This window comes from Lithobates pipiens, unplaced genomic scaffold (assembly GCF_037356315.1).
Source record: "Lithobates pipiens isolate NorthernLeopardFrog02 unplaced genomic scaffold, aLitPip1_a1.2 Scaffold_3, whole genome shotgun sequence".
In the NCBI taxonomy this organism is placed as follows: domain Eukaryota; kingdom Metazoa; phylum Chordata; class Amphibia; order Anura; family Ranidae; genus Lithobates; species Lithobates pipiens.
In genome coordinates this window covers 76,221,767-76,248,045 of record NW_027507790.1, presented here as the reverse complement: position 1 = coordinate 76,248,045, position 26,279 = coordinate 76,221,767, and the positions used below count along the sequence as shown (strand labels likewise).

General features: G+C 44.8%; 1 protein-coding gene across 1 annotated transcript in view; it reads right to left on the bottom strand.

Annotated features, from left to right (window-relative positions):
* Window positions 1-16,705: 16,705 nt before the first annotated feature.
* The window catches only part of SCARB1 (scavenger receptor class B member 1), a 146,244-nt gene continuing 136,670 nt past the window's right edge, over window positions 16,706-26,279 (bottom strand). Inside the window, exons 11-12 of the mRNA XM_077461826.1 lie at window positions 26,104-26,250; window positions 16,706-18,030 (exon numbers count right to left, since the gene is read on the bottom strand). Of these exons, the coding sequence (XP_077317952.1) occupies window positions 17,926-18,030; window positions 26,104-26,250 (252 nt within the window). The 3' untranslated portion in view covers window positions 16,706-17,925. The remainder of the gene's footprint in view (window positions 18,031-26,103; window positions 26,251-26,279) is intronic.

Sequence of the window (26,279 nt, the reverse complement as noted above, 5' to 3'; positions counted from 1 at the left end):
AGCAGTAACCAAAGATAGGGTAAGCAGAAGTGAACCTTATAGCTAACCAACTTTGCTTTTTTCCGCATGGGGATCACTGTGGAGACCAGTTCCCATAACCAGCCCAGTATCATGTCAGGGGCTCCCGCCTCTCGGAGATGGGGTATAAGATAGCAGCTGGGCATGAGAGATAACAGTGCGTGGAAGCAGGTCTGCACAAAGAAACCCAGGGGGAAGAGGGCATAGCTGTATACACAAAAAGATACCATCAACACAAGTCATTAAACATAGCATACTACGTTAAGCAATATACCTGTATAGCTATGAACCATTGAAGGATGATAAAGAGTATAAATAAAATAAAACATAACGAAATAGTGCAACAGGCAAAAAAAAGAAAGAAAAAAGTCAAATCGGTATGTAGGCAAACAGAGTCGCACATCCGATCAAGTAGTAACGGATATTACCTGAGAGGTGTGGACTGTCCAGGAGGGAGAGTCCAAAGTCAGAGCACCTAACCCAGGTATGGAGGAAGGCCAAACAGTGCCTTAAAGAAGGATGCACTTGTGTGTAGAGGTCGACCGATATATCGGCCGGCCGATATTTGCCGTTTTTTTAATTAATCGGCATCGGCCGATTGTGCTAGTAAAAAGCCGATTTAGAACTGCAGCGGGACTTTGAAATGACTTCTGTATAGAAGTCAGTGTAAGTTGCCATAGAAACGTCTTCCTCCTCTCTGGGCAGGCTGCCAAGAAAAGAACAGAAAGATGCAATGTTTACACTTGAATGAATGAAGTCATCTCTGTGTGTAGAAGTTCTCAGTTTAACCATTTAAAGACTAAATCTTTTCTGACACTTGTTGCTTACAAGTAAAAATCCTGTATTTTCTGCCAGAAAATCACTTAGACCCCCCAAAAATTATATATATTTTTTTAGCAGAGATCCTAGGGAATAAAATAGCGGTTGTTGCAATATTTTATGTCACACGGCATTTGCACAGAGGTCTTTCAAATGCATTTTTTTGGGGAAAAAAATGCACTATTTAAAAAATAAAAATAAAATAAAAACAGTAAAGTTAGCCCATTTTTTTTTTTTTCATCCAAAAGTTTTGACTACCTGTTTTTATTTAATATATAGGTTTTTTGTTTTTTTATCTAAATCATACATACAAGTAAACTGATTGGAGGTTTGTTTTGTTTAATAAATGTTTAAATGTAATACATTTTCTGTATCACTTATGAAGACCACTTTCACACTGGAGCGTTGATGGTAAAACGCAAGTTTTAGCGGCTCTTTACCATCATTTTAGCGGTGCTATTTGGCTGCTAGTGGGGCACATATAACCCAGCTAGCGGCCAAGGAAGAGGTTAAATGCGCCCATGAAGCACTGCTGCCAAATCGCATTGCATGCGCTTCGGCAGTGGTGCCCATTCATATCAATGGGCAGGAGTGGTGGAGGAGCGGTGTACACCACTCCAAACGTGCTGCTTGCAGGACTTTTTTTTTTTAAGATCCTGCCAGCGCATCGCCTCAGTGTGAAAGCACTCTGTCTTTCACACAGACTGCAGGGGAGCCATTTTACAGGCGCTATTTTTAGCCCAAAAGCGCCTGAAAAACGCCCCAGTGGGAAAGGTGTGTTAGGGGGGATTAAAAATAAATAAATAAATAAATAAATAAATAAAATAAAATCGGCCTAACATATTGGCCCAAAAAAATCGGCATCATATATCGGCTATCGGCCGCCATGATTTCTAAATATCGGCATCGGCCAGAGAAAAACCCATATCGGTCGACCTCTACTTGTGTGTGGAAACATCGGGGCCAGGCTTCGCCCCTCAGCGCGCGGTCAGGCCGTGTTGAGTTGGACCCGAAGCCCTGAAGCGTTTGGGAGAGTCTTTTCGCGGGCTTCTCTGATCCAGGGCTCGGTTGATTGGTGGGGCCTTGGGCGTGGGGCTGAGGTGGGAGCTTGAGCGCCCTGATTTCAAGTAGGAAGATGCCTCATCCGGGTCTTGAAAGGACAGTTGTTCACCAGAGGGCGTTTTGATCCGGAGGGTAGCCGGGAATGCCAGTGTGAACTTGATTTGCCGCTGGTGAAGTTCTGCACAAATATGCTGAAAGGCTTTGCGTCTTTTGGAGACGTCCACCGAATAGTCGGCAAAAATCAGAATGCGGACTCCGTCTATCTGCAGGGATCTGGATTGCCGGTATTGTTGCAGTATGGCGGCTTTGTCCGAGTAATTAAGATACTTGGCTATGATCGGGCGTGGTGATTTGCGTTCCGAGTTGAAGGCACCCACGCGGTGTGCACGTTCCACGGTGCATGGGCCTCCCAGACCCAGAGCTTCAGGAATGCGACGAGCGCAAATTTCCATTAAGGCAGATTGATGAAGCGATTCAGGCAAACCTACAAAACGCAGGTTGCTCCTCCTGGACCTGTTCTCAAGGTCGTCGAGTTTTTCCAGAATGAATTTGTTCGTTCTGTCCTGAGCATGTTCTAGAGATTGCGTCTGGTAAAGTTCCTCTTCAATGGTGGATATGCGATGCTCTGCTTCATTCAGCCTGGAAGCATGTTCCCCCAGCTGGGCTTGGATCTTCTGCATGCCTGAGCTGACAGCCTTCTCCACTGATGCAGCTATCATAGGGGAGAGGAGAGCAGCCACGGCCTGTGCCAGGAGTTCCGTGTGGTGGTCCTGTGTCAGTGAAGGCATGAGAGGTTGCTGAATAAAGGTAGAAGTGTCAGGGCTGGATGGAGGAGGGGGGGCCTGGAGCTGTGGTGGTAGTGTGTCTCTGATAGTGGGCTGAAGATTGGGTCTTTCTCCTACCTCCATCGCTGGTGCCATCTCCTCAGGCTGGGCCACACATGCCAGATCCACGTAGGCCGAAGCTGGGGCCTCGATTTGCGGCGGGGCCGGCCGCGCAGCGGCGGGCGCGTACGATTGCGGCCCGGTTTTTTCAACAAACCGGTCCATCTCGTGGCCAGGGTCGTGGGGGAGGCTGCTGTAGCGATCGGGGCGGAAAAACGCCGATTTTTTAGGCCGATGTGGCGGGCGGTTTGCGGGAGCTGTGAGGAGGACAGCTACTCCATGCGGCGCCGGAACCGGAAGTAACAGATTTCTTCTGCTTATGTCTGTTTTTGCCACAGATACATTTGTAGCGCTGGCTCCTGAAGAGCACACGCTATAGGTTTTGCAATTTAATGTTACCCTCAAAACCGCAATTTGGTTTGGGTCTGATTGTTCTAAATTTTGACCACACCATCAGTCTGACTGGACTGCAGGGTGTTCTGCCTGGCCATGGGGGGGGGGGGGGAGGGGGGCTGCCATTTTTGGCAGGCATGAAACGGTCTAGTTGGGTGCATTAAGGTTGCTCTTTCGGAACCAGCCCAGTGGGAGTGTCTCTTGCTGTGGTTTCTGGGAGGGGGTACTTAAGGTGCGGATATCACGTGTTTCGAGGTTTCGGTCCAGAAGCATGTTCTGACAGCATGGTCCTGGTCCTCCTGACCAGCCCCCAGGACTTCCATGGCCTGGAGTGCGGATCCATCCGACTTTTCATCTCGGGGCTGGCTAGCCCGAGGCGAGGAAACTGAAAAAGGGATTCGGAGGTGGTCCGGTGCCGTCTCGGTTAGTAGCGAGGCCCAGCAACTGTGAAGTTATCCAGGGGAGGACTCTTCGGGGGAAGGCCATGCAAGGGTTGGCTTCTCAAAAAGAGCCTGGAAAAGCTGAAGGACCTAAGCGAATCCAATCTCATTTGGTAGCTCTGGACCGGCTGCAAGATACTGGTACCACACAAGTGTTCTACAAGCTTTCAAATTTCCCTCACTTGTTTTATAGCAAAGTCTGTGGCAGAGACTTATTCCTGACTCAAACACCCTGTTGGCTGCTAGGCCTGGTGAGAGAAGGACTATCCAATTAGGGTGAGGATCCAGTTGTGAATGGCCATTCTCTGGATTTATTCAAAGTGAAAGACTGTTTTCTATTGAATTTTTTTTTTTTTTAACATAAGATTTTATTAAATTTGTACAGTACATGTCAGAACAGTGGTACAATCTCAGCAGTGATCATTATGGCAGTTGACAGCTGTAAATCACGAAAAGTATTCAGAGAGAAAAGTCAAATCTGGGCTAAGCAGCATATAAACATATCATATTACAACATACATTCAGGTGGTGTCTCTGTCAAACCAGAATTGCATTCAAAGAGTAAGGTCCGTGGATTACACAACATCACGGGTGGGATACCATCGTCTATACCAAACACAAGTCATCCCCATTTAACTTAAAAGGGCAGACAGATTCCCCGGCCCTCCCTACCACCACCACCACCACCACCACCACCACCACCACCACCACCTTCCTACCTAGAGATGCTTATACCGTCTGGAGCTTAGTGACTAAGGAAGTGGTCTCTCTTTGGTCCAGGGGCCCCATACCTTATCAAATTTTTTGGGACAGTTTCTTCCTAGGTACGTCAATTTATAGAGCGGCAAGGCCGCATCAATCAGGGCTCTCCATTGAGAAACCGTTGGGGGAATAGGTTCCTGCCATTTAATTAGTATAGCTTTCCTAGCATAGAAGGCTGAATAGAACACAAATTGCTTTTTAGCCTGCGATGCTGGGAGTGTGTCTACAATTCCCAATAAAAGGGGTAGTGGATCACAGGGGACATCAAATCTGCCTATAGAGCTGATCTCCGATGCCACCCCCTCCAGAAGGCCTGTAAGTACACACAGGACCATACAATATGGAAGAAAGTGCCAGAGGCCAAGCCGCATTTAGGGCACATACCATTTATGTTAGGGTAAATTCTGGCCAAACGATCCGGGGAGTAGTAAACTCGGTGAATAAACCTAAGCTGGGTGTATCTGTCTCTAGAGGCTATCATGAGGGGTAGATACTGTTGGACACCCTCCTCCGCCAATTCTGGTATATCCCGCTGCGCATCTGGAGAACAGACGGGAGACAACAGATGTATCAATACTATTTAAAACAGCATATAGGGTCGACAGCATTTTCTTTTCATTGGAGAGGGCCAGAATGGTCTCCACAGGGGTCGCTTCCAGAGCGATAGCACATGTAAACTGTGCGCGATAGGCATGCCGGAGCTGGATGTACCTAAAAAAAAACATGCAGTTAGGCAGCCCGTGTCTACGTTTCAGTCCATCAAATGGAAGCAACCCCTGCGGGAGGAGACATCCACCAAAGTTTTGATACCACTCCGGGCCCACAACATCAGGTCCGGAATGGTTTGAAAGTGGGGCAGCCGCGGGTTCCCCCACAGCGGAGTATCAGGGGACCAGCTGTGCGGTTTCCCTATCCTGGCCCTGACTGCTTTCCAAACCCTCAGCGTGGTCCGCATCGAGGGAGTAACCCCGGGATTGGACCTAGGGCCTCTGTGGATCAAATTCCGGAGTTTGGAATAAGAGCCCAGGAGTGCCGCCTCAAGGGTAGCCCCAGGGTTTGTCGGTTCAGCCGACAACCACCACCGCACCCTTACCAAGACTGCGGGCCAGTAGTATTTCACAAAGCACGGTAAAGCCAAACCCCCTAAAGAGAGCGGGAGCTGAAGCGTGCTCTGCGCTATCCTCGGGGTGCCGCCATTCCAGATAAAGGAAATAATCAAACTATTTAACTTCCGAAAGAAAGCCTGGGGAATATGGACTGGGGTTTGCCGAAACAAATAGGTGAACTTGGGCAGGACCGTCATCTTGATCAAGTTAACTCTGCCCACTGGTGAAAGAGGCAAAGTCCTCCAACCTGAGCACTGTCGCGTCAGTGAAGACAAAACCGGGACAAGATTAAGAGGTATGAATTGGGGCAGTTCTCTGTGGATTACCACCCCCAAATATTTAAACTGGGTGACCAGCTGAAGTGGGGCGTTAACCGGGAGCCCAGCATCCGAGGGGTGAAGAGCAAACAGGACCGACTTGTCCCAGTTCACTCGGACCCCTGAGTACCTGCCAAAGTTATCGATAAGGGAAAGGGCCTCCTCCAGTGACGTGGACACCTCCCGGCGGTATAAGAGGGTGTCATCGACATAAAGGGACATTTTCTCCTCCACAGGGCCCAAGGGGATGCCACGGATCGCCGAAGAAGATCTGATCAACATGGCCATTGGTTCTATAGCTAGCGCAAAAAGCGCCGGATAGAGCGGGCATCCCTGTCGATTACCCCTGCGGAGGAGAAAAGGGGGAGAAATGACCGATCCAGTGCGCACTCGTGCCCTAGGGGCAGCGTAGATAGCCTTCACCCAGGAAACAAACCTGGGGCCAAAGCCAAAGTGGAGCAGGACCCCCCAAAGATACTCCCACTCGATGCTTTTTCAGCATCCAGGGAGGCCACTGCATCCGTCGGGGCCAAGTGGGCATCAGATCCCAGAACCGTGTATAACCTCCGAAGATTTATATACGTACCCTTGCCCGGCATAAACCCCGACTGGTCATCGTGAACCAGGGTAAGGATTACCTCATTTAATCTCCGCGCCAGGATTTTAGTAAGCACCTTGGCGTCGGCATTAAGTAAGGATATGGGTCGATAGGAGGAACACAGCTCTGGGTCCTTACCCGGCTTGGGTATAACCACTATGATCGCCTCAGCCATTGACGCCGGTAGGGCCTCCCCCCGAAGAGATTGGACTATCATACAGTGCAGCCTGGGGACCAACTCGTCCCCATACTGCCTATAAAATTCCGGAGGAATCCCATCGAGGGCCGGAGTTTTCCCCGCCTGGAGTTCCCCCAGCGACCGCCGAACCTCCTCCTCCACTATGGGGGCCTCCAAAGAGTCCCGGGCCTCAGGAGAGAGAGTAGGGAACTGGATACGGTTCAGGAACTGGTCAAGGTCAGCACCGGAATAGTCTACCCGGGAGCTATAGAGATCGCTATAGTAGGAAGCGAACCGGGCATTTATGAGTGAGGGGTCCACCAGCACCGTGCCATCCGAGTCCTGGATACAGGCAAGAGAGGTGGTAGGCTGTTGCTCTCTAGCCAACCAGGCCAGCAGGCGGCCGGTCTTTCTCCCCCCCCCTGCTCAAAAATGTGGTGCGTCTGAGCCAGTTGTTGCTTTTTTGCCCCCGCTACCCTAATAAGCATCACCTCCCTGTGAGCCGTTTGCATGTCTAAATAGGTAATGGGGTTTTAGGTGGAGGCGAAGCGAGCCTCCAGCTCCCTGGCAGACGCCTCAGCCTCCGCCACGGTAATCGCTGAGTCGTGTCAGGCCCTAGCTATAGAGGATTGGGATGCCCCCCTAATGTACGCCTTAAACGCATCCCACACATTAAGTGTTGAGGCCGAACCCGCATTTGTTAGCCAGTAAGTCTGGATATGTTTAGAAATCTCTATCTCCACCAGTGGGTCAGAGATCCAGTACCTATATAAGCGCCAGATTATCTCCGTGGGGGGGGGGGAGTCATCATTTGAAAGGTGCATAAGCATGGGGGCATGATCCGAGATTCCTCTCGGAAGCATGTCCACCACCCGCACCCGGGAGAGCACCCGCCACTAACCAACACCAGGTCAATCTGTGACATAGCTCTATAAGAGGTGGAGTGACATGTGTAGGCCCTCTCTCCCGGGTGTCTCCACCACCAAACATCAGTAAGGCCATAAAGGTCCGCCCATCTTGATAGCGGGGAGTCTACTCCACCCCCCAGGGACATCCTATCCAGTGCAGGGTTTGGAACCATGTTAAAATCACCCGTGATAATAATGTTATCGGTGGGGTAGCTAGCCATAAGGGGAACCAGAAGCTTTAACAGGGCAGTGGTAGCCGGTGACGGGATGTAAAGGCCCACAATTACCATTTCCATCGTGTCTATAACAGCATGCAGGATCACATATCTGCCCCCCGGGTCCAGTTGTACGTTCAATATTTCACGTCTGGGATTTGTGTATCAATATACTAACCCCTCGGGCATAACACGAGTATGTAGAGTGATAACCCCTGCCCACCCACTGCCTCCGCAGGCTCAAGATCTTACCCCCCACAAGATGAGTCTCCTGTAGGATGCACACATGTGGGCTATGCTGCTTAAGATATGCCCATACCAAGGAGCGTTCCAGGACAGCAGCCTCAGCTGAGTCATAGCAAGGTCTGCCGCAAATGAACGCCAGGGGAGCACCGCATCCCTGGGCCCGGGTGGAGACAAGTATCACTCTGCCCACCCCCCGGCACCAGCCTGGAGGCCCAGACCGCCAACAGCAACCACTGCCAACGGTGGGGGTCCCACCAGAGAAAGGTACCACTGCAAAACCATTCCAACATGTACAATAATGTAAAATAAAACAACCCCCCCCCCCTCCCCCGCCGTTGGGGAACTCGGAGTGCCCATTCCCAAAACTCAGCTCAACCGGAGAAAATCAGGTAGAACTCCTGCGGGGGTGCAGGGAGAACTAAGAGGGGTAGCCTGAGGTGGAGTTGTGAGCAGAAAATTGCACGGTCGCTGCCGTCCGCATGACATCAACCCCAGCCTGGGAGACCAAGAATAGAAAACCATAGACAAACTAATAAGTCAGGATCTCTTGCCTGAAGTCAAGGGCACATACTTAAAAACATTAAATTGAAGTAAGGCATAAAACAATGACTGCAGCATGTCGCTCCATTTGCATGGAGACTCTGTTGTCACTGAGCAGTCCCCCCCCCCACCACCACCCCTCAACAGTGTCCAAGACCCCAACTGGCAATGAGTTCATACAGCTCCTAGGCCCAGCACTAGTAAAAGCCAGGATCCGGGGAGGGAGGGGAGGGGATGAGCCATGATGTCTCGGTCAGGGGGACAACTGACCCAGGTAGTAGAGCTCGGAAACAGCGAGCAGGTCATGTAGGACCAGCACTTGTGCGGAATAAACTGGAGCAGTGGGGCTCTGACACACACCAGGGCCTAAAGCACACAGTCCTCCTCAGTAGAAAGTCACACAGGGGGAGTCAGTAAATAGGGGGGGAGGGGAGAAAGAGCAGGAGACATCATGGAGCGACAGTAAAAGCATAGGTTGTATGAGGCACCATATTTACCAGGGCCTGGGTAGAGTGTCCAGCCATTGTGAAGCCTCTTCCGGTGAAGTAAAGTATCGGGTGGACTCTCCATCTACTACCCGAAGGCGTGCAGGGAACAGAATACCGTATTTGATGCTTCTCGCCCGTAACTGGGCCTTGACATGGTCAAAAGTCTTCCTCTGCCGCTGGGTCTCTACGGAGTAGTCCGGAAACAGCATGAGACGGGCATTTGCAAACCGTAGCTCAGGGATTTTCCACCCCTCGCGGAGGACCAGATCCCGATCCCTGAAGTTTAGTAGACGCATGATAAAGGTGCGAGGAAGGGCACCGGGCGGTCCCTGCATGGATGGCATCCTGTGGGCCCTCTCCACCGCGTAGTGAGGAGAGAACTCCGCTGCTGGTAGGAGAGTGCGGAGAAGATGCTCAGCAAAAGGTTGCAGGGTCCTGTACCTCTTCTCCCTCCGGTAGGCCCACCACACGGAGGTTGTTCCTTCTGTTCCTATTTTCACTGTCCTCCGCTCGGGACTCTAGCGCCCGCACCCGCACCTGAAGAGTATGGAGGGAGGCACGGTGATCTCTAAGGGCATCTTCGGTGTCGCCCACCCGCCGCTCCACCTCCCCCATCCGCTCCCGGAACTTGTCCATATCGCGACACACCAACCCCACATCTGTCTGGAGGTCAATTTTTGCTGTCAGGGTAGTTTTGCACCCCGAAATAGCCTGCATCAGCGCTTGAAATCTGTCCTTCTCCACGGTGGCCGGGTCCTGTGGCGGGGTCTGGGTCGCCATGTTGGCGCCAGCAGGAGGGGGCTGCTGCTGCCTCACGTACTGCGGGGACAATGCCGGGGCAGAAGTAGTCTTCCGTCTGGAGTCATGTTTACCCCCTCTCATGCCCAAAAGGCCAGTTCAGTGGTGCCAGGACTCGGATGAGGGCAGAGGAAGGCAGTTCAGCATTGGTGGAACATAAACGATAGTACAGGGAGGCAGTTCAGTATCGCTATTGCACAGGCGATAGCGCAGGGAGGCAGTGCAGTAGTGCTGTGGCACAGGTGGAAGCACGGGAAGGCAGTTCAGGATTGCCGTGGCACAGAGGGTAACACAGGGAGGCAGCTCAGCAGTGGCGTGGGACAGATGATAGCCCAAGGAGGTAGGATAGCGATGCCATGACATAGATGGTAGCAGAAGGAGGCAGGTCGGTATGACAGTGGCACAGAGATTGGCACAGGGAGGCAGTAGAGCGATGCTGCGGCACAGATGCTAGCCCAGGGGGGTGAGTCAGTATGGCTGCGGCATGTACAGCATCACAGCGGTGCAGTGCAGTATTGCTATGACACAGATGGCAGTACAGGGGTGCAGTTCAGTAAAGCTGTAGCATAGATAGCAGTACAGGGGTGCAGTTCAGTAAAGCTGTAGCATAGATAGCAGTACAGGAAGGCAGTTCAGTATGGCTGTGCACAGAGACTGACACAAGGCAGGCAGCACAACACCGCGGAAGCTCAGTGGGTGACACAGGGGAGGCAGCGCAGCTAGCTGTGGTTAGGGCAGAGATGGTGGGTAGGGGGGAAGCAAGCCTGACCAGATGTGCAGTACCTGGGGCTGTCCCGGACACAATAGGCCGCAAGATGGCGGCGGGCCTCGGGCACTCGAAATCGGCCGCCACGGGACCGCTAGCGGCCGATGGGGCCCCCACAGCGCACAGCACACTCCAATGGACCGCCGCTACCGAAATACCCGGATTAGAGCCGCCAGGTCCGCCGATCGAGGCACTCGAGCCTGCGGATGTCAGCCTTGTAGGCCTCAAGATGGCGGCGGGTCTCCGCCGCGTAGAAGCACTTCGGTACGGCCGATTCGGCTAATTTGATCAGGGATGGATGCACATTTCGTCAGATAGCTGGTATGGAGAATGTGGAGGCTCTCCAGGCCGGCGGCGATGCAGGATGGCGACGGATGGATGGAGGATCGGCGGAGCTCCGCAGCAGCACGTCTGTCCCCCTCTACATCTGGACACGCCCCCCCGTTTCCTATTGAATTTAACATTGAGAGTACCTGGACTTTTCACCCAAACCCTCTGATTACTGGTGTATAACACACACTTTTTTCCCCCTTAAAAGCAGGGGAAAATCGCGGGTGCGTGTTATATGCCGATCCCCTGTAGTTCTGAGCCTCTGGGCAGCTTTCAGCTGCCTTCGGCCATTCTCAGCGGCTGGAAGATGCCAAGAACGGGCAAAATCTGCCAAGAAGAGCCAAAGGCCGCTGAGAACTACCATGCACCGCCGAGATACAGGACATCCGGCTCTGTATCTCGGCGGCAGCCTTATCAGTCCACCATTGCAGCCTAGATACAGAGCCGGATGTCCTGTATCTCGGCGGCGGCATTTAAAAAAAAAAAAAAAAAAAAAGGCAAATAAAAAACGGACAAGGCTGCAATGGTGGACAAGGCTGCAGATGGACACTGATAAGGCTGCATTGATGGGCATTTAAATGTAAGTTTGTTTTGTTTTTTTGCTTAAACTTCCCTCCTAAAAGTTTTTTTCCTTAAAATTTCCTCCTAAACGTGGGGGGCGTGTTATACGCCGATAAATACGGTATTTGTTGAGAGACTGTTTTAACTACTTTTTGCAAATAAAAATCCCTTCAAGTGGATTTGTCAGCAGTCTCTACAGTTTTTGGGCCATCTACCTCGAGAAACCCCTCGATGCATACGAGGTGAAGGCGGCAACGGTAAGCCCAATAAATTCAGCCGCTCCTTCAGGGGTCAGTGCTATACATTATTTGGTCAATATTGCAACTTAACAAGGTGTGGTCTATACAAGAACTAGAAGAAAGTTTGACATATTGATGCATGGCAAGGGATGAATTTGATTAGGTGCTTAGCATTGCGTCTGGCCTTTACGACCCCTCCAGTTGAGAATACAGTGACAGAGTGCAGCACCCATGGCAGGAGATCTTTGAGGCTGTGACACCAAACTGGGCCTAAAAGTGGAGCTCCACCCAAAAGGGGAAGCCAAACCTGTCTGCCTCCTTCCCCCTTCCGCTGCCACATTTGGCACCTTTTGAGGGGGAGCGGTTACCTGGTTTTGACAAGTACCTGCTCCCACTTCTGGCTGAGTTCGCTGCAGCGAACTCAGACAGAAGTTTGGCCCCCCCTACTTCTTCCCCCACAGCCGGCCCATTCACAGAGGGCAGCGCATAGGCAGAACCAACTGTAAAGCCTCAAGGCTTCACTGTCAGTTTCTCCCTATTGGAGATGGTGGCAGCAGAACCCAATTGAAAATATCTGGCCAGATAAGTGTCCTAATATTAACAGTCAGCAGCAACAGTAGTTGTTGACTTTAATTTTTTTTTTTTTCTAAAAGAGCCTGGAGCTCCTCCTGAATAAGAGAAGGCAGCTGAAGTATGTTTTTCTGTATACACCACTCCTACAGTGCCTCAAAGATGCGGCTTTCAGGAATTTTTTGCAGTCTTGCCAGCACACCTCTCCAGTGTGAAAGCACTCTGCTTCGACCCTGGAGAGAAGAGGCTCGTTAAAGCCGCTATTTTTAGCGATATATACCGTCTCAGTGTGAAAGCAGCCTCAAGGTGTAATTCTTCAACTCTCATTCAGATCATCTCTGCTTGCTCCCAACAGACTTCGATTCCTTCCAGCCCCCTGGACTCCTAAGTCTCCCTCTCAAAGCGGGCCAACCTTTGCAAGTCCCTGGACATGGACATAGAATCCCCCTTACAAGGGCAGTCTCCCACAGGGCAGACAATTTTCCCGACAGGTGTCTGTCTTCAAACAAGAGCAAGCTACTCAGACTCCACCTTCAGCAGAAGCTGATTGAGTCAGATCCCTGTCTTCAAACTTTTGCCAGCAAATACTGCTTTACTGTTCTGGCGCTTTGGTTATTTTAATAAATGTAAGCACACTTTCAATTGTAATAAAACCTATAAAAAGGATTTACACTATTGGCAGATTTTATTTCCATATCCCTCTTATAGTCCATAAGAAGGTTTCGAGAGAGGAATGCTAAATCTCCTCCTCCGTGGAGGGTATTTTGGAGCTGGTCCTAGGACCAGTGTTATGTGCATTGAGATCCAAGCTTTGTAGACCTTACTAGAGATAGGTCATATCCATTCAGTAAGCATGCATTTCTATTACCTGTGGTGGAGGTTCTGCACAAGGATGGTTAACATATCACCACTGACTGACCTTGCATTTATGAACTTTCAGATATTTCACATCTCTACTTCATTTATTCACGTGGACGGATTTTTATTTGACTTGCTTGGTTGCACTACATGTTGAATTTAAGAATTGAGTTTGTAATCACTGCTATAATCTTTTCTGCATTTTATTATTAGGTAGAGGGGAGCCTTCTCCTACACTTTTCACTCCCTGTGACATGCTACCTCACCACTAGAACATGACTGCAGTACACCTTAGGGACACTATCAAAGTCACTCGGTTGTATGCATCTTCCATGAGAAAGGTTTACAAGCCGCTTTAGGATAGTGAGTGTTGTCGCAGCTGCCCACTTATATAGCTAAGGGTCTGTATGTGCTCATAGGTTGTACTGGGAAAAAATACAATGATCTATTATCCAGCCTTTCTCCCAGCTCATTAGTTGACTGAAGGTCTTGAAGACTAAAAATGATTTACCTGCAAAAAGAAAGGAAACCAAGATCGCCAACAGGAAGCTTAGGACCTTTCACACTAGGCTAAAAACCAAGACAACTTTTAGTTGGGTGTTTTTGGTCACTGTCAGAAGCCGCCCCTAGGCAGTGCTTTTGTTTTATGCAGTTTCCTACTTCTAGTGGTACTGTAATCCAAATGGTCAGAAAGCAAAACCTCAGCTGCGCCCTTAACCACTTAGCGATCGGCTCCTGTACATATACATCGGCACTTTGAAGAGGGATATCTCAGTAACGGCAGCAGCTGCCACCACAACCGATGGATCCATCTTTTCAGGAGCCGGCCTTTTTTTTGGAAAAAATTCACTTTTTTTGTGAATGCGCTGCGGAGACCACCATTATCATAAAAAGTGCACTTGTAAGACCTTTGCAGAAATACGGTGTGAAAATAAGTATAGCAATGACCGCCATTTTATTCTCTAGGGTGTTGAAAAATTACTTGGAACATACACATACACATTTTTTTTGCTAGAAAAAAAATAAATAAAAATAACTGTTTTAATCATGTAAACACCCAAATTCCAAAACAAGGCTGGCCCTTAAGTGGTTAAACTGTCTTGATTAATAAAATGTCCTCTGTAAATGTAAGGATTATGAAGGACTTTAAATGTTCTCCGTCAAAAACACATTGTGAAATACTCAAGATATGATTAAATGATAGTGATTCCTTGCCAAGGATGTGGGTGCGTTACATTTTGAATAAAAAAATAAACACAAAAATACACACAAACACTAGGAATTGTTACAAAGTCAGATTTTTTATAATATTTCTAAATTTCTCTGAATTGTTTATATTCTATTTAGACCAGGATATTAATACAGATGTGAAGAATAAAAATTACAAAAATAGAAGGGTTGTGAGAAATGAACAACACCTAATAAAGACAAATAGTTTAAAGTGGTTGTAAACCCTTACAACCAACTTTGACCTACAGGCAAGCCTAGATTAAGGCTTACCTGTAGGTCCAAGAAATATCTCCTAAACCTACACGGTTTAGGAGATATTCGCCGAAAGACAGGCACTGCTGTCTACGGCGCATGCGCCGTAGACAGCGGCATGCAGGCACACTGAGCACGCCACGGTCAACGGCGATATGCCGCGAGTGGCGGCTCCCGCACGCATGCGTGACGTCATCACGGCTTCGCCGAATGACAGCGGCGAGGACCACCCAGAAGATGGATGCGCCGTACTACAGGGGACAGTGGTGACTTCGCTGGCTCCTGTGTCAGGTAAGTGACACATAATGGACTACTATGCGATGCATAGTAGTCCATTATGCTTTACCTTTGCAGGGAATGAAAGAGGAAGTAAACCCATGAGTGTTTACTTCCTCTTTAAAGTGACAATATTTAGAGGACAGTATTTCGTGTTCTAGAATTGCTTTCAGCAACAATGACAGTAGAAGGGGCAGCATGCTAGAGCTTATAGATTATCAAAGAAACTTGTGCAATGTTTACACTTCTGGAAAGGCAGAAAAGAAGCATATATATGGCCATATTAGTCAATATTGAGCTGAACCGGAAAACTTTTTTAAAAGGGCAGCAAAAGACCCTGGTGTGGTCTGAATAGTTACATGTTATACAAAGTGGAAAGATATTCTACTCCATAAAATATATTTGTAAACAATATTTTCAGTCATCACATATACACGTTTGAATTACAAAGATATAATTTACACAGCTTACAATTTTACTTTCAGAAAGATATAATAAAAAAAAAAAAAAAAAAGGGACCAGGACTTGGTTATATACACACTGTACCATGTCAGCAGTCAAATACTGTGCACAGAATACAAACCATAATGGTTGATAAATTTGAATCCAGTCTAACCTAAAAGGATAAGTTCAACAAAAAAAAAAAAAAAAAAAAAAAAAGACACCTGTAAAGCGTTGCACTCGTGATCTGCAGATCATGAGTGTATAATGCCCCGGTCCTGAAGACTGTCTGTGCATCTGTCTGGAAGTACCTCCGATACAGCCAGGCAGTTACACTGAAAAGGAAGCATGAATGAACTACCACAGCACTCAACAGCACCATGGCAGTTCATTGAGAACTACAAGCCGACAGCCACAAAAGGCTGTCATACCTTGTAGTTTTCCCATGCAAGGAGCACAGCCATGGTTGTTGCAGATTGTGACAGCTATAAGATCCCCCTGCTAGCTGTCAGAACAGGGGATTGGTGCCCTGACTATGGGTTTAACACGTTACAAAAAGGTGAACTTATCCTTTAAATAAAGGTCAAGGTGTCCCCCCCCCCCCAGACACTGGTGATGGGTTGAACCCATTAGTGTTTTATTTTTTTTCTGCTATTCTCCCGTCTCTTTGCTCTCCCTGCCGCCCCCCCCCCCCCCACCGCCCCCCCAAAAAAAAAAGAAAAAAAAAAAAAAAAAAAACACAAGTGCTGTAGGAGATGAAAATTGGAGGAAGGCTATACCAGAAAGATCAGTGATGGATGGACTATATTTTGCCTCAAAAACAGTTTAGCTGTATAAGGAGTAAGATTAGGCAATAGTGCATGGCAGATGACACGTCCAAAGTCTTGATGACCGACATGCTGAAAGTCCCATTTCTTCCTGCTGCTTGTGCTTGACACTGATGTCTTGTGATGCAAGACATCAGTAGGATGCATCATTCTACAGTCATGTGCTGCTAGCCAAGAAGATGTAGGGAGATCAAAGCAGTGGTGTAGGGATTACAGGGACACCCCAAGGGGATTTCCAGATGAGGGTTGCTGGGGTAAGTAATTTTGCAAGCAATGCCTTCCACTCCACCAAACACCTTACCAAAGAAGTAATTGGAAGGTTAGCACCCATGCACATCTATGGCATACGTTTTTCAGAAAGTATGTGCGTTAGGTACAGCTTAAGGATTTTGGCACTTTTACCCTGAGTTTTATAATTCAGAATTATTGCTTGAAAAAGATCTGATAAAACAAAAAGAGCTGTCTCATAAAGGAAAATAAAAAGAAACCTTTTACCGATTAGAAAGAAAAGAAAGGAAGACCGACAGCATGGGACAGAAGGAATAAGTCTACAGAACAAGCTTTAAATGCCTAGAAAACTTGGTTAAACATGAGAAAAGATCAGCGTTTATTTCTTCCACATCAGTTAACACTTAGCAAAGGGTGAAGGCTAAATATTAAGTTATGGTGCAGTAAGTGTGCATTGCTAGAAGACTCTGCATCATAGCCCAGGTAGGCATTTTAGCCTGTGGCTTCTGCAATAAATTTAAAAATACTTCAAGTGGTTTATTAAATAACTCATATCCTAACACATATCCTGCTACAACACACTTTCCAGCACTGCAGGGCTGGTCTTTCCATAGCTTAAAGCTCAAAAGATATTAGGATCCATTTATAAGTGCTTTCACAGAAAAATTCAAACAACTTTTACTAAAGAGTCGCATTAAGATTTAGAAATGTGCATCTTGGGTGAAAGCTGTGTGAATCATTGAACAATGATTAATGGCCTTGTTCATTTAATACTATAAATATGGAATGTGCTGCAGAACTGTAAACTGGAGAACATCATTTTGCCCAGAAGTGCGACTTTGGTCATTTTAGATCTCATCATCTCATTACATAATAAACATTTTAATGGCTTTAATTGTGCTAGCTTGGCCAAAAACTTTTAAAGCAGTAATACGTGTTTGATCCAAGTGGTGTTCTTAGGACAGACTTTTTGAATGTCTTTAATTGTACTGCAGAATATCGAAGCATAGGTGAAGATAGATTAGTGTGGATTCCATTCAGGTCACTAAAAGTTCATGCACAGGCAACGATTTTATCTGCATGGCCAAAACAAGTAAAAAAAAAAAAAAAAAAAAAAAAAAAAAAACTGTAAAACATACCTGGGATGCTTAAATACATTTAAATTGAGAAACACTGCTTAAAATTGTGAACGCTTCCCTCTGGAAGCCGGAATATTTAGAAAAACATTGACTTATTGAAAATGTGAAGTATGTAGCTGTGTGGTCATACTACAGTAGTTGGCTGTACCCAAGTATATAATTCCATTGTGAATAATGCTATTCTAGTTTCCCATTGTTCTGGCTTCTCATGAGTGAATGGCATTTAAAGTCATCCGAGGTCAGTCTCAAACCGATTCTTCAGGCACTGTGGTGAGGTTTTGCTTTTTCCTCTTATTTTAAGAGACTTAAACGTTCTTTTGTGCAGATACTTTCTTTATCCAGCGACAACTGGAACCCAGCAGGTAACTTAAGTGATTAAAAAGGTCCTCAAGAGGGGACTCCTAAAGGATCCATTAAAGTAGGCAAGGTGATATTATCAAGTTTGAGGTGAAAGAACTGGGTCTTCAAGAAGTTTTGCAACTTCAGTATCTTGATCAGATTCAGTCAGTTCACCTGGATCTTGCAGGATATTGTCCAGTTTCTATTTATAAAAATGTAAAATAAAAAAAAATAAAAGAAACATCATTAGCAATAAAAAAGGATGCCAAACACTCAAGCACAACTATATCCACATATTTTTTTTTAGCTTTGAGTAGCGTGGGAAAGGCTCGATTCTCTGCCAGGTCTTTGGCCTTGAGATTTTCTCTCATTTCAATTCCAAAGACAAAATCCCTTAAACAGGAAATGAGGGGAAATCTCCAAAGACAATATATAGCTTCACCATACTAAAGGGAAAAGTTACTATTGCTATTGAACATCTGTCCCATTACAGGAATGGAGGATAAATCACAAAGGCAAACCTCAAAAGCCCACAGAGGTGGTTGCCCTTCCCCACTCTATCCAAAACAAGAAAACAATATGGCTGGCATTACACGTTAACAGTGGTTTCTTTGTTAACGTGTAATAAGACTAGTTTAAGATTTTACTTCTGAATACTCACATTCTGTCAAACCAAGTTTTTAATTGCCCATTTTTAAAAAAAATGCAGTGTTTATGTCTATATAGGTGACAGCATCATTACAGTAATTATATCGTTTAAAAATTTTCTGTGCTCACCAAAGTGACAATGTGATTATTAAAAAAAAAAAAAAAAAACTGTTGTGAAAGAAAAAAATAAAAAATAAAATAACTGAAAAAAAATGTAAATTGGTGAAAACAAATTAACAAAATGTGTAAGTGCCACTGCTCCCTATAATATTTGTATTATATATTAAAAAATATATATTTTTTGCAAATACTATAGGACTTAAATAAAAAAACAAAGTGACATTGATCAATCAATGGGGAGTTAACCACTCTCCTCCGCCAGAGACAAAAGATGATTAAAATATTCCAAACCTTCAAATCGATCTGCCTTGAATTTCTCCAGTATATGTGAAGGATTCAGAAAAGGGGAAACTTTATACTGCAGTAGAAATGGTTGTTTGGTTCCAAGTATTGCACATAAACAGCGAAGAAATCAATACAAACACAGCTGCAAACTTTCAAACTGCCAGCTAGAGCGCAGGGACATCACAAAAATTCTCTCCAACCAATGCATTTCCCTGTAAAAAGAATCGACTGGGAACGGAGATGCTTGTTACAGGGAAACATGTCATGTCTCTGGTGGAGGAGAGTGGTTAACATTTGGAGCAGACGGATTGGAACATCACAGGTGATCACGGTGCATAGCAAACATGTTTGACCTCTATAATTTGGAGTCCATCTTGTCTGGTAAGAGGCCACCTGGCTTTTATATCCCAGGGGAGAAAAACAAAGTACCCTTTAGCTAAAACAGATATCCAGGTGCTGCATCAGAAGCTTATATGAACATTTGCCATCACATTAAGTTTTGTCTTTGGGACTGTCAAATAAAACAGCAAAACACTTATTTTGGTAATTGCTCCCCATTGATTAACACCACTGTTTATTTGTATTAAGTCTATAGTATTTGCACTTAGTGGTTACGGATTGCACAATTTCCATCAGTACAGTAATTACCTTTGTGGCGTTTACATGGCAGCCATTTCACTCCTGGTCACAAGATTGTTAGATAATGTTTCAAGATGTTTACCAAGTATAAAAAAAAGGTGCACATTGCATTTTATTAAGGTAAAAGAGAAAAACGGTTTGGTTTTGTATTGGAATAATGCAAGTGAATGGCACAGGCGGCAAACATGTTGCATGTAAAAATGTGATACGCTATAATGAAACAAGTGGCGATGCAACACATTTATTGGTTAATGTGTTTTAATGGGTTAGTTCATTAATATATATGGATTATGAAGCAGTCATAGCACAACATTCATACAGATGCATACAACTTTAAAATGATCTAGATCTCCATCTATAATCTGCAATACAAACAATTCATCCCACACTGAAAGTGCAGGATCTTGCCAGAAATCCATTGACTGCCTAACTTTCTGTAGTGCGCCAACACTGTGCCTCTGCTGTACTAAAATCACCAGTGGTGTCATCAAGCCTGCCCAAGATTTCACTGCTATACTATACAACAGGCCAGCAGTGGAAACAACTTGTGATTCAGGACAGCAGAAACCACATTGTTAGCTCACTACAGGAAGTTGGGAATTTGCAGAATCAATAGGTATCTTGTCCATCTTTTTGTCTCATGAAAAACCCTTCAAGTACAGAAAATGTGTATAGCCTGCAAAGATAGTTAAATTCTGCCCAAAAAAAATAAATAAAAAAAAAATAAAAAAAAAATAAAAAAAATTAAAAAATTTCAAGTGGAAGTAAACCCTCCTATAATTTTTAGCCAAGGAAGTGGACATCTTGACCTCTGTTTAATCTACAGCTGCCATGGTGCTGCACATGCAATCAGTTATGACACCAGCCATTGGACAGTTTGACAGTTTGGTCGAGAGCACACCCAATGGGAGTGTTACATTTCCAGCAAGTGCCAGGGATGTAACGGTTATTCGAAATGGTTAAATGGATGGGTTTACTACGCTTTAAACTAGCAAACTTGGGTTAGGGTCTTATTCTGTAATGTCTGACAGTTATAATGGTATACAGACTTTAGCTATGCGTTTTTATAGTAATAATGGCAAGGTTGTAGGTTAAATCAGATTGCCTTTTTGCTACTGCAGTCTACCTAGCCCCAAGTTGTCAGCACTCTAAAACTGCTATGTTGTGACAGCTTTAATACATAGAAAGTGGTTATGGAGTCCATGGATCACATACAGTTGTGCTCACAAGTTTACATAACCTGGCAGAATTTATGATTTCTTGGCCATTTTTCAGAGAATATGAATAACAAACTTTTCAATCATGGTTAAAGCCATTTTCAATCAGCTGTGTTTACTCTTTAAATCATAATCACAAAAGAAACTACCCAAATGACCCTATGCAAAAATTACAGAAGTACATACCCTAGTTCATAACGTTTATTGCCCCCTTTATTATCAATGACAGCTTGAAGTATTTTGTGGCATTTGTGGAGGAGGCTCTTAGTCTTCTCAGATGGCAAAGCTGCCAATTCCTTTTGCCAAAAGCCTCCAGTTCCTGTAAATTCTTGGGCTGTCTTGCATGAACTGCACATTTGAGATCTCCCCAGAGTGGCTCAATATTGAGGTCAGGAGACAGACGCCCACTCAGGAACCTTCAATTTACTCTGCTGTAGCCAATGACAAGTCAACTTGGCCTTGTGTTTTGGATTATTGTAATGTTAGAATGTCCATGTACATCCCATGCACAGCTTCCTGGCTGATGAATGCAAATGTTCCTCCAGTATTTGAAAACATGCTGCATTCATGTTGCCAGCAATTTTGACCACATTTTCTGTGCCTTTGCAGCTCACACATCCCCAAAACATCAGCGATCCACCTCCGCATTTCACAGTAGAAATGGTATACCTTTCAAAAGCCTTGTTGACTCCTCTCCAAATATAGTGTTTATGGCTGTGGCCAAAAAGCTCAATTCTGGTCTCATCACTCCAAAATGACTGCCAGAAGGCTTGAGGCTTGTCTGTGCTGTTTGGCGTATTGCAAACAGGATACTTTGTGGCATTTTTGTAGTAATGGCTTTCTGGCAACTTGACCGTGCGGCCCATCTTTCTTCAAGTGCCTCTTGAAACAGCCACACAACATGTTTCAGAGGGTCCTGCATTTCACCTGAAGTTGTGTTTTTTTTTTCTTTGCAGCTTGAACAATTTTCCTGGCACTTGTGGCTGAAATTTTAGTTGGTGTACCTGACCATGGTTTGGTTTTAACAGAACCCCTCATTTTTCACTTCTTGATTAGAGTTTGAATACTGCCGATTGGCATTCTCATATCCTTGGATATCTTTTTATACAGTTCAACTAGCTTGTCCTGCAGACCCTTTGACAATTATTTTGCTTTCCCCATGACTCAAAATCCAGAAACATCAACACAGCACTGGATAAAAGATGCAAGGGTCTGTCAGGAGTCCACAAACTCATTGACCTTATATACACACACTAATTATACACAAACAGAACACAGGGGTTTGAATGGCTATTAAAAGGTAACCATCCTCACCTTTGTGTCAACTTGTGTGCATGTTATCAGGCCAAAAACACCAGGGTATGTAAACTTTTGATCAGGGGTCATTTGGGTAGTTTGTTGTGATGATTTAAAAAGAGTAAACAGTTAATAAAGGTCTTCAGCCAAACACTAACCATGAGTGAAAAAAGTATATTAAATTCTGCCAGGGTATTTGAACTGTATTTGGAAGTTTAAAATGTATTTCCACTTTTGCAGTCAAATAAAAAAAAAAAAAAAAAACACACATGTGTAATATGTTCCTATTTACACAGCATACCTAAAAAATATTCGGAGCAGACCTAGGCACATTGCATTTCCTCTCATTTCAAATTGTTCAGAGTAGCTTGCAATCTGTCCCCACTGACAAAGGGGTGCACAGGCTTTTCCGCTCATTAACATACAATGCAGAAGCCCAGCGTCTACATTTTTTACCATTTGTTAAAAAAATACTATATTCAAATCCTGCAGACAACCGATTTCCCATCAAAATACAGACAGGGTTAATTAGAATAAACTTTAACTAGGGTAAATATGTGAATGAATATATAAGCCCCCTCAGCATAGGAAGGAAAGGAAAACTTCAGATGACATGACCCATTCGTCTTTGCTCTGAAGCTGGACCTTCCTATGGCCAGCTGTATGCAAGAGGACTGGGAACTATCAGAGCAGGAATGAGAGACCGCTCTGCTGATTGTGGGTGCAATGTTTTACAGGCTACAGAATATCTAATATAAAGTAGGCACTATCCCAAGTTGGTTGAAAAAGTGGAATTACACTTTGAATACAATTACATTACACTTTGTGATGTTCACTGCCAGTGTTCCCACAGCAAGGCCTCCTAACCACTTCCAAGTTGTCTCTGTATAGGTCAAGTGCCTTACCTAGTTTTGACAGGTACCCTCTCCCACTTCCTGGTAAGATCACTGCATGGCAATATACGCCCTGCCTGGCCCCTCTTTCTGGGACCTGTGTTCCAGCAGAACCATTCAGAAAGTGCAGCACAACTCGCGCATGCAAAGTAGGAAATTGGCTGTGAAGCCTGAAGACTTTACTGCCGTTTCCCTTACTTGCAATGCCAGAACCTGCACTCAAAGTCAATGGAGGAATCAGCTTGGGGTGGCGACATTGTAAGATGCCTGGTAAGATTAATAAATATTAAAAAAGTTAGCAGCTACAATATTTGTAGCTGATGACTTTTTCAGACTGGAACTCCACTTTAACAAAGCAGTGATGTCACTGTAGAACATTAGAAATCCAATATTTTAAACCTGTGTGGACTCTGTCATGTCTTTATGAAAGTATGTGACCATGGAGATATAGCTTTAGTTCCACCCAATTTTTTTTTACCAGATTCCTATTGTAAGCAAACTTTCATGATCCTTTACAACACTACAGTGTCTCGGGTAACCTGGTGCATTAACTATAGGAATATGCTTCAAGTTAACCCACCATCACCTTATATCAGAGCCCAATTGCTGCCAAAGCGTGGCATTTCCCCCAGTGTCTTATTATTGAACAGGCATTGTTCAAAGCCAATGAGTATCTCATTCTAATAGGGGTACATGGCCACGTACTCCTATTTGCCATTCAAATGCTTCAGACAATACTGTACAGTATCCATGCATTGGGTCAGTAGTAAAAAAATATAAATAAAAAAGGCATGCAAAAACCTAGATTAGAACTAAATATTAGTAGTGGATGCCACTTTCTATTAGCATCTCCATTGATAGCTTATACATGAAATATTTTAGAATGTTCTTTAAAATTGTGTAATAAAAACCATCTCCATGTACATAATATAAAAAGTTTCTCTTTATTTTTACTTTGTACGCACCTATAATTTGGCTTCCATCAGCACTGTTCCATTAGAAGAGGTCAATTTTTCTGTTTGGGCTTTACTGATCTCATGATTTTCATCAAACTTTTTATTATTACTACTCCAAAATAAGATGACCTTTTCCTAAAAAATAATTACGCTGGTTCATCATTTCAAATGTAGGGTGAAAAAACAAACAACTGTAAAAAAAAAAAAAAAAAAAGGAAACCCTAATTTCTGCCAGAATTGGCATTACAAATCACATAATGCGGAACCCCATTTCAATTAAAATTTCAATTTGAACTGTTAATTTTTAACACAAATTATGCGCCAATTTTTAAAGGCTGGCATTGGCTAATGAGAGATTAGAAGGAGATCAGCATTGTAGGATGTTGAACACATATCTAGTGCAAAAAATGGGCTTAGATATAAACTGCTTCCAAATGCTAAAACAAATTAAAGTGAAGGAAATAAAAATAAATAAAAAAGTTTGGGTGTTTTGCAAACTGCAAATGTCACAAAAACCTGGCATCAATACAAAGTTCTCTAGAGCCAACCTGTGACATTAGTATACCCTTATGCATTTCACTTACCAAAAAAAGGTCATCATTTGTATGTGCCCCTTGAGAATAGTTTTACTTTCTACCAACATCCACAAAAAGCAACTAAATTTCCTTGAAACTTTATAGGCAACTTAGTAGTTTGAGGATCCCTGCTCTACAACACTGGAGTTAGGGAAACCAAATGCTATCAATACACACAAGTTGATTTGTTTAAATAGAATTCAAATGGCTAATTGGTTTATCAATTAAAAATATAATTCCTGCAATTCAGAACAATCCCTGTTGCCTTGTGTAAAAAGGAATAGATTAACTGAAATTAATCTAAAATAAAATTAGTAAATTTAGTATTTTGGTGGAAACAGTTCATCATGTGCTTTGTGAGAGATGCAAATCACGCACACAACAGTGACATCAAGAACACAACATACATATGAAAAAGCCAACACAGCTATACGGTGATTAGAACAATGCAAATGAAGAATGATTTGTGCAACAGAAAGTTTCCATAAAGTAGGTTATTGAAACATGCAATAATGAAACAGGTGTTTGAACCACTTTAAAACCAAGTTTTACACCAGAGGGACCACCTGTGCCTACGTCCACTTTTTACCCTGTCTAAAGTAGGATAAAATTCTTAGTTCTTTCCCCGTTCCTCACACTCACTGATACCATAGGTAAACGGCAACAGGGTAACTAACCTCTGTCTACATCAGGCTTTACATATTGGATATATACATATTTTCACACTATTAATGATTCTTCCGGTCATTGGGATACTGAAATGATCTCTCAACAGCAAAAAAATAAAAACGCAATTACAGCAAGGAAGGTTCAGAACTGCTGTGAGGTTTTTAAGGTCTTCTGTGGTGGAACTGTAGAGATTTCCGCACGCTTCCTGTGTCTGGATGACACCCTGCATGTCAAGGTCTAAGTGGGTCATCAGTATAGGAACCAAGTGAAAATTTCTGACGCAGAAAGCAATTAAAACCTGGTAGATGTACTAACCACTCCTCACTATCAGACTGAAACCGGCAATTATCCCTTCTTAAAGTGGAGTTCCACCCAAAAGTGGAACTTCTGCTCATTTGTTTCCTCCCCCCCCCCCCCACACTATTGGCACCATTCGGGTGTGGGAAGGGGGACAGGATACCCGTCTGACAGGTATCCTGTTCCCACTTCTGGGAGCCACAGCTGCAGATATTGAGTTCACGGCTCAGCTCCCTCCTTATTCCCCGTCGCCGGGTCAGTAGGAGAGAGGAGCGGAGCCTCGCACATGCGCAGTAGGGTTCCCGGCGTGAAGCCATAAGGCTACACTGCTGGGGTTCCTTTACCCACAGCGGCAGCACCCTACAGCCGATGAAAACATCAGCTGGGGTTCTGACATTGCTGGACTCCAGTATGTGTAGCTGCTGGTTTTTATTTTTCCAGTGGTGGGCGGACCTCCGCTTTAACCAGTATTCCTAAATAAGCCCAACCATTTGTACATTTACCCTTGAGGCCATTTGATTTCACCGGGTTTCACAATTCAGCAGTTTCTCTTTATTGCAGGAGATTTTTGATGAATGTATCTCCAATCAGCATTTGGCAAAATTCCCAAGAAAGAGCAAAGGCAACAAAGTAAGAAGAATTGCAAGGTTGTAATTGAGGGAGGTATCAGAATTTCCTACCTGATGAACAAATGGAAGAACAGTAGCTACAAGAATAAAACAGAGTCCCAGGGCAATGAAGATGTACTGCAGATATTCCATGACTATAGGGAGAACAATCAGTGTATTGTAGTAGGTATTATACACAGGTCCATCAATATACCCACTCTGCAAGGGAAAGGAAGTAAAAAATACAT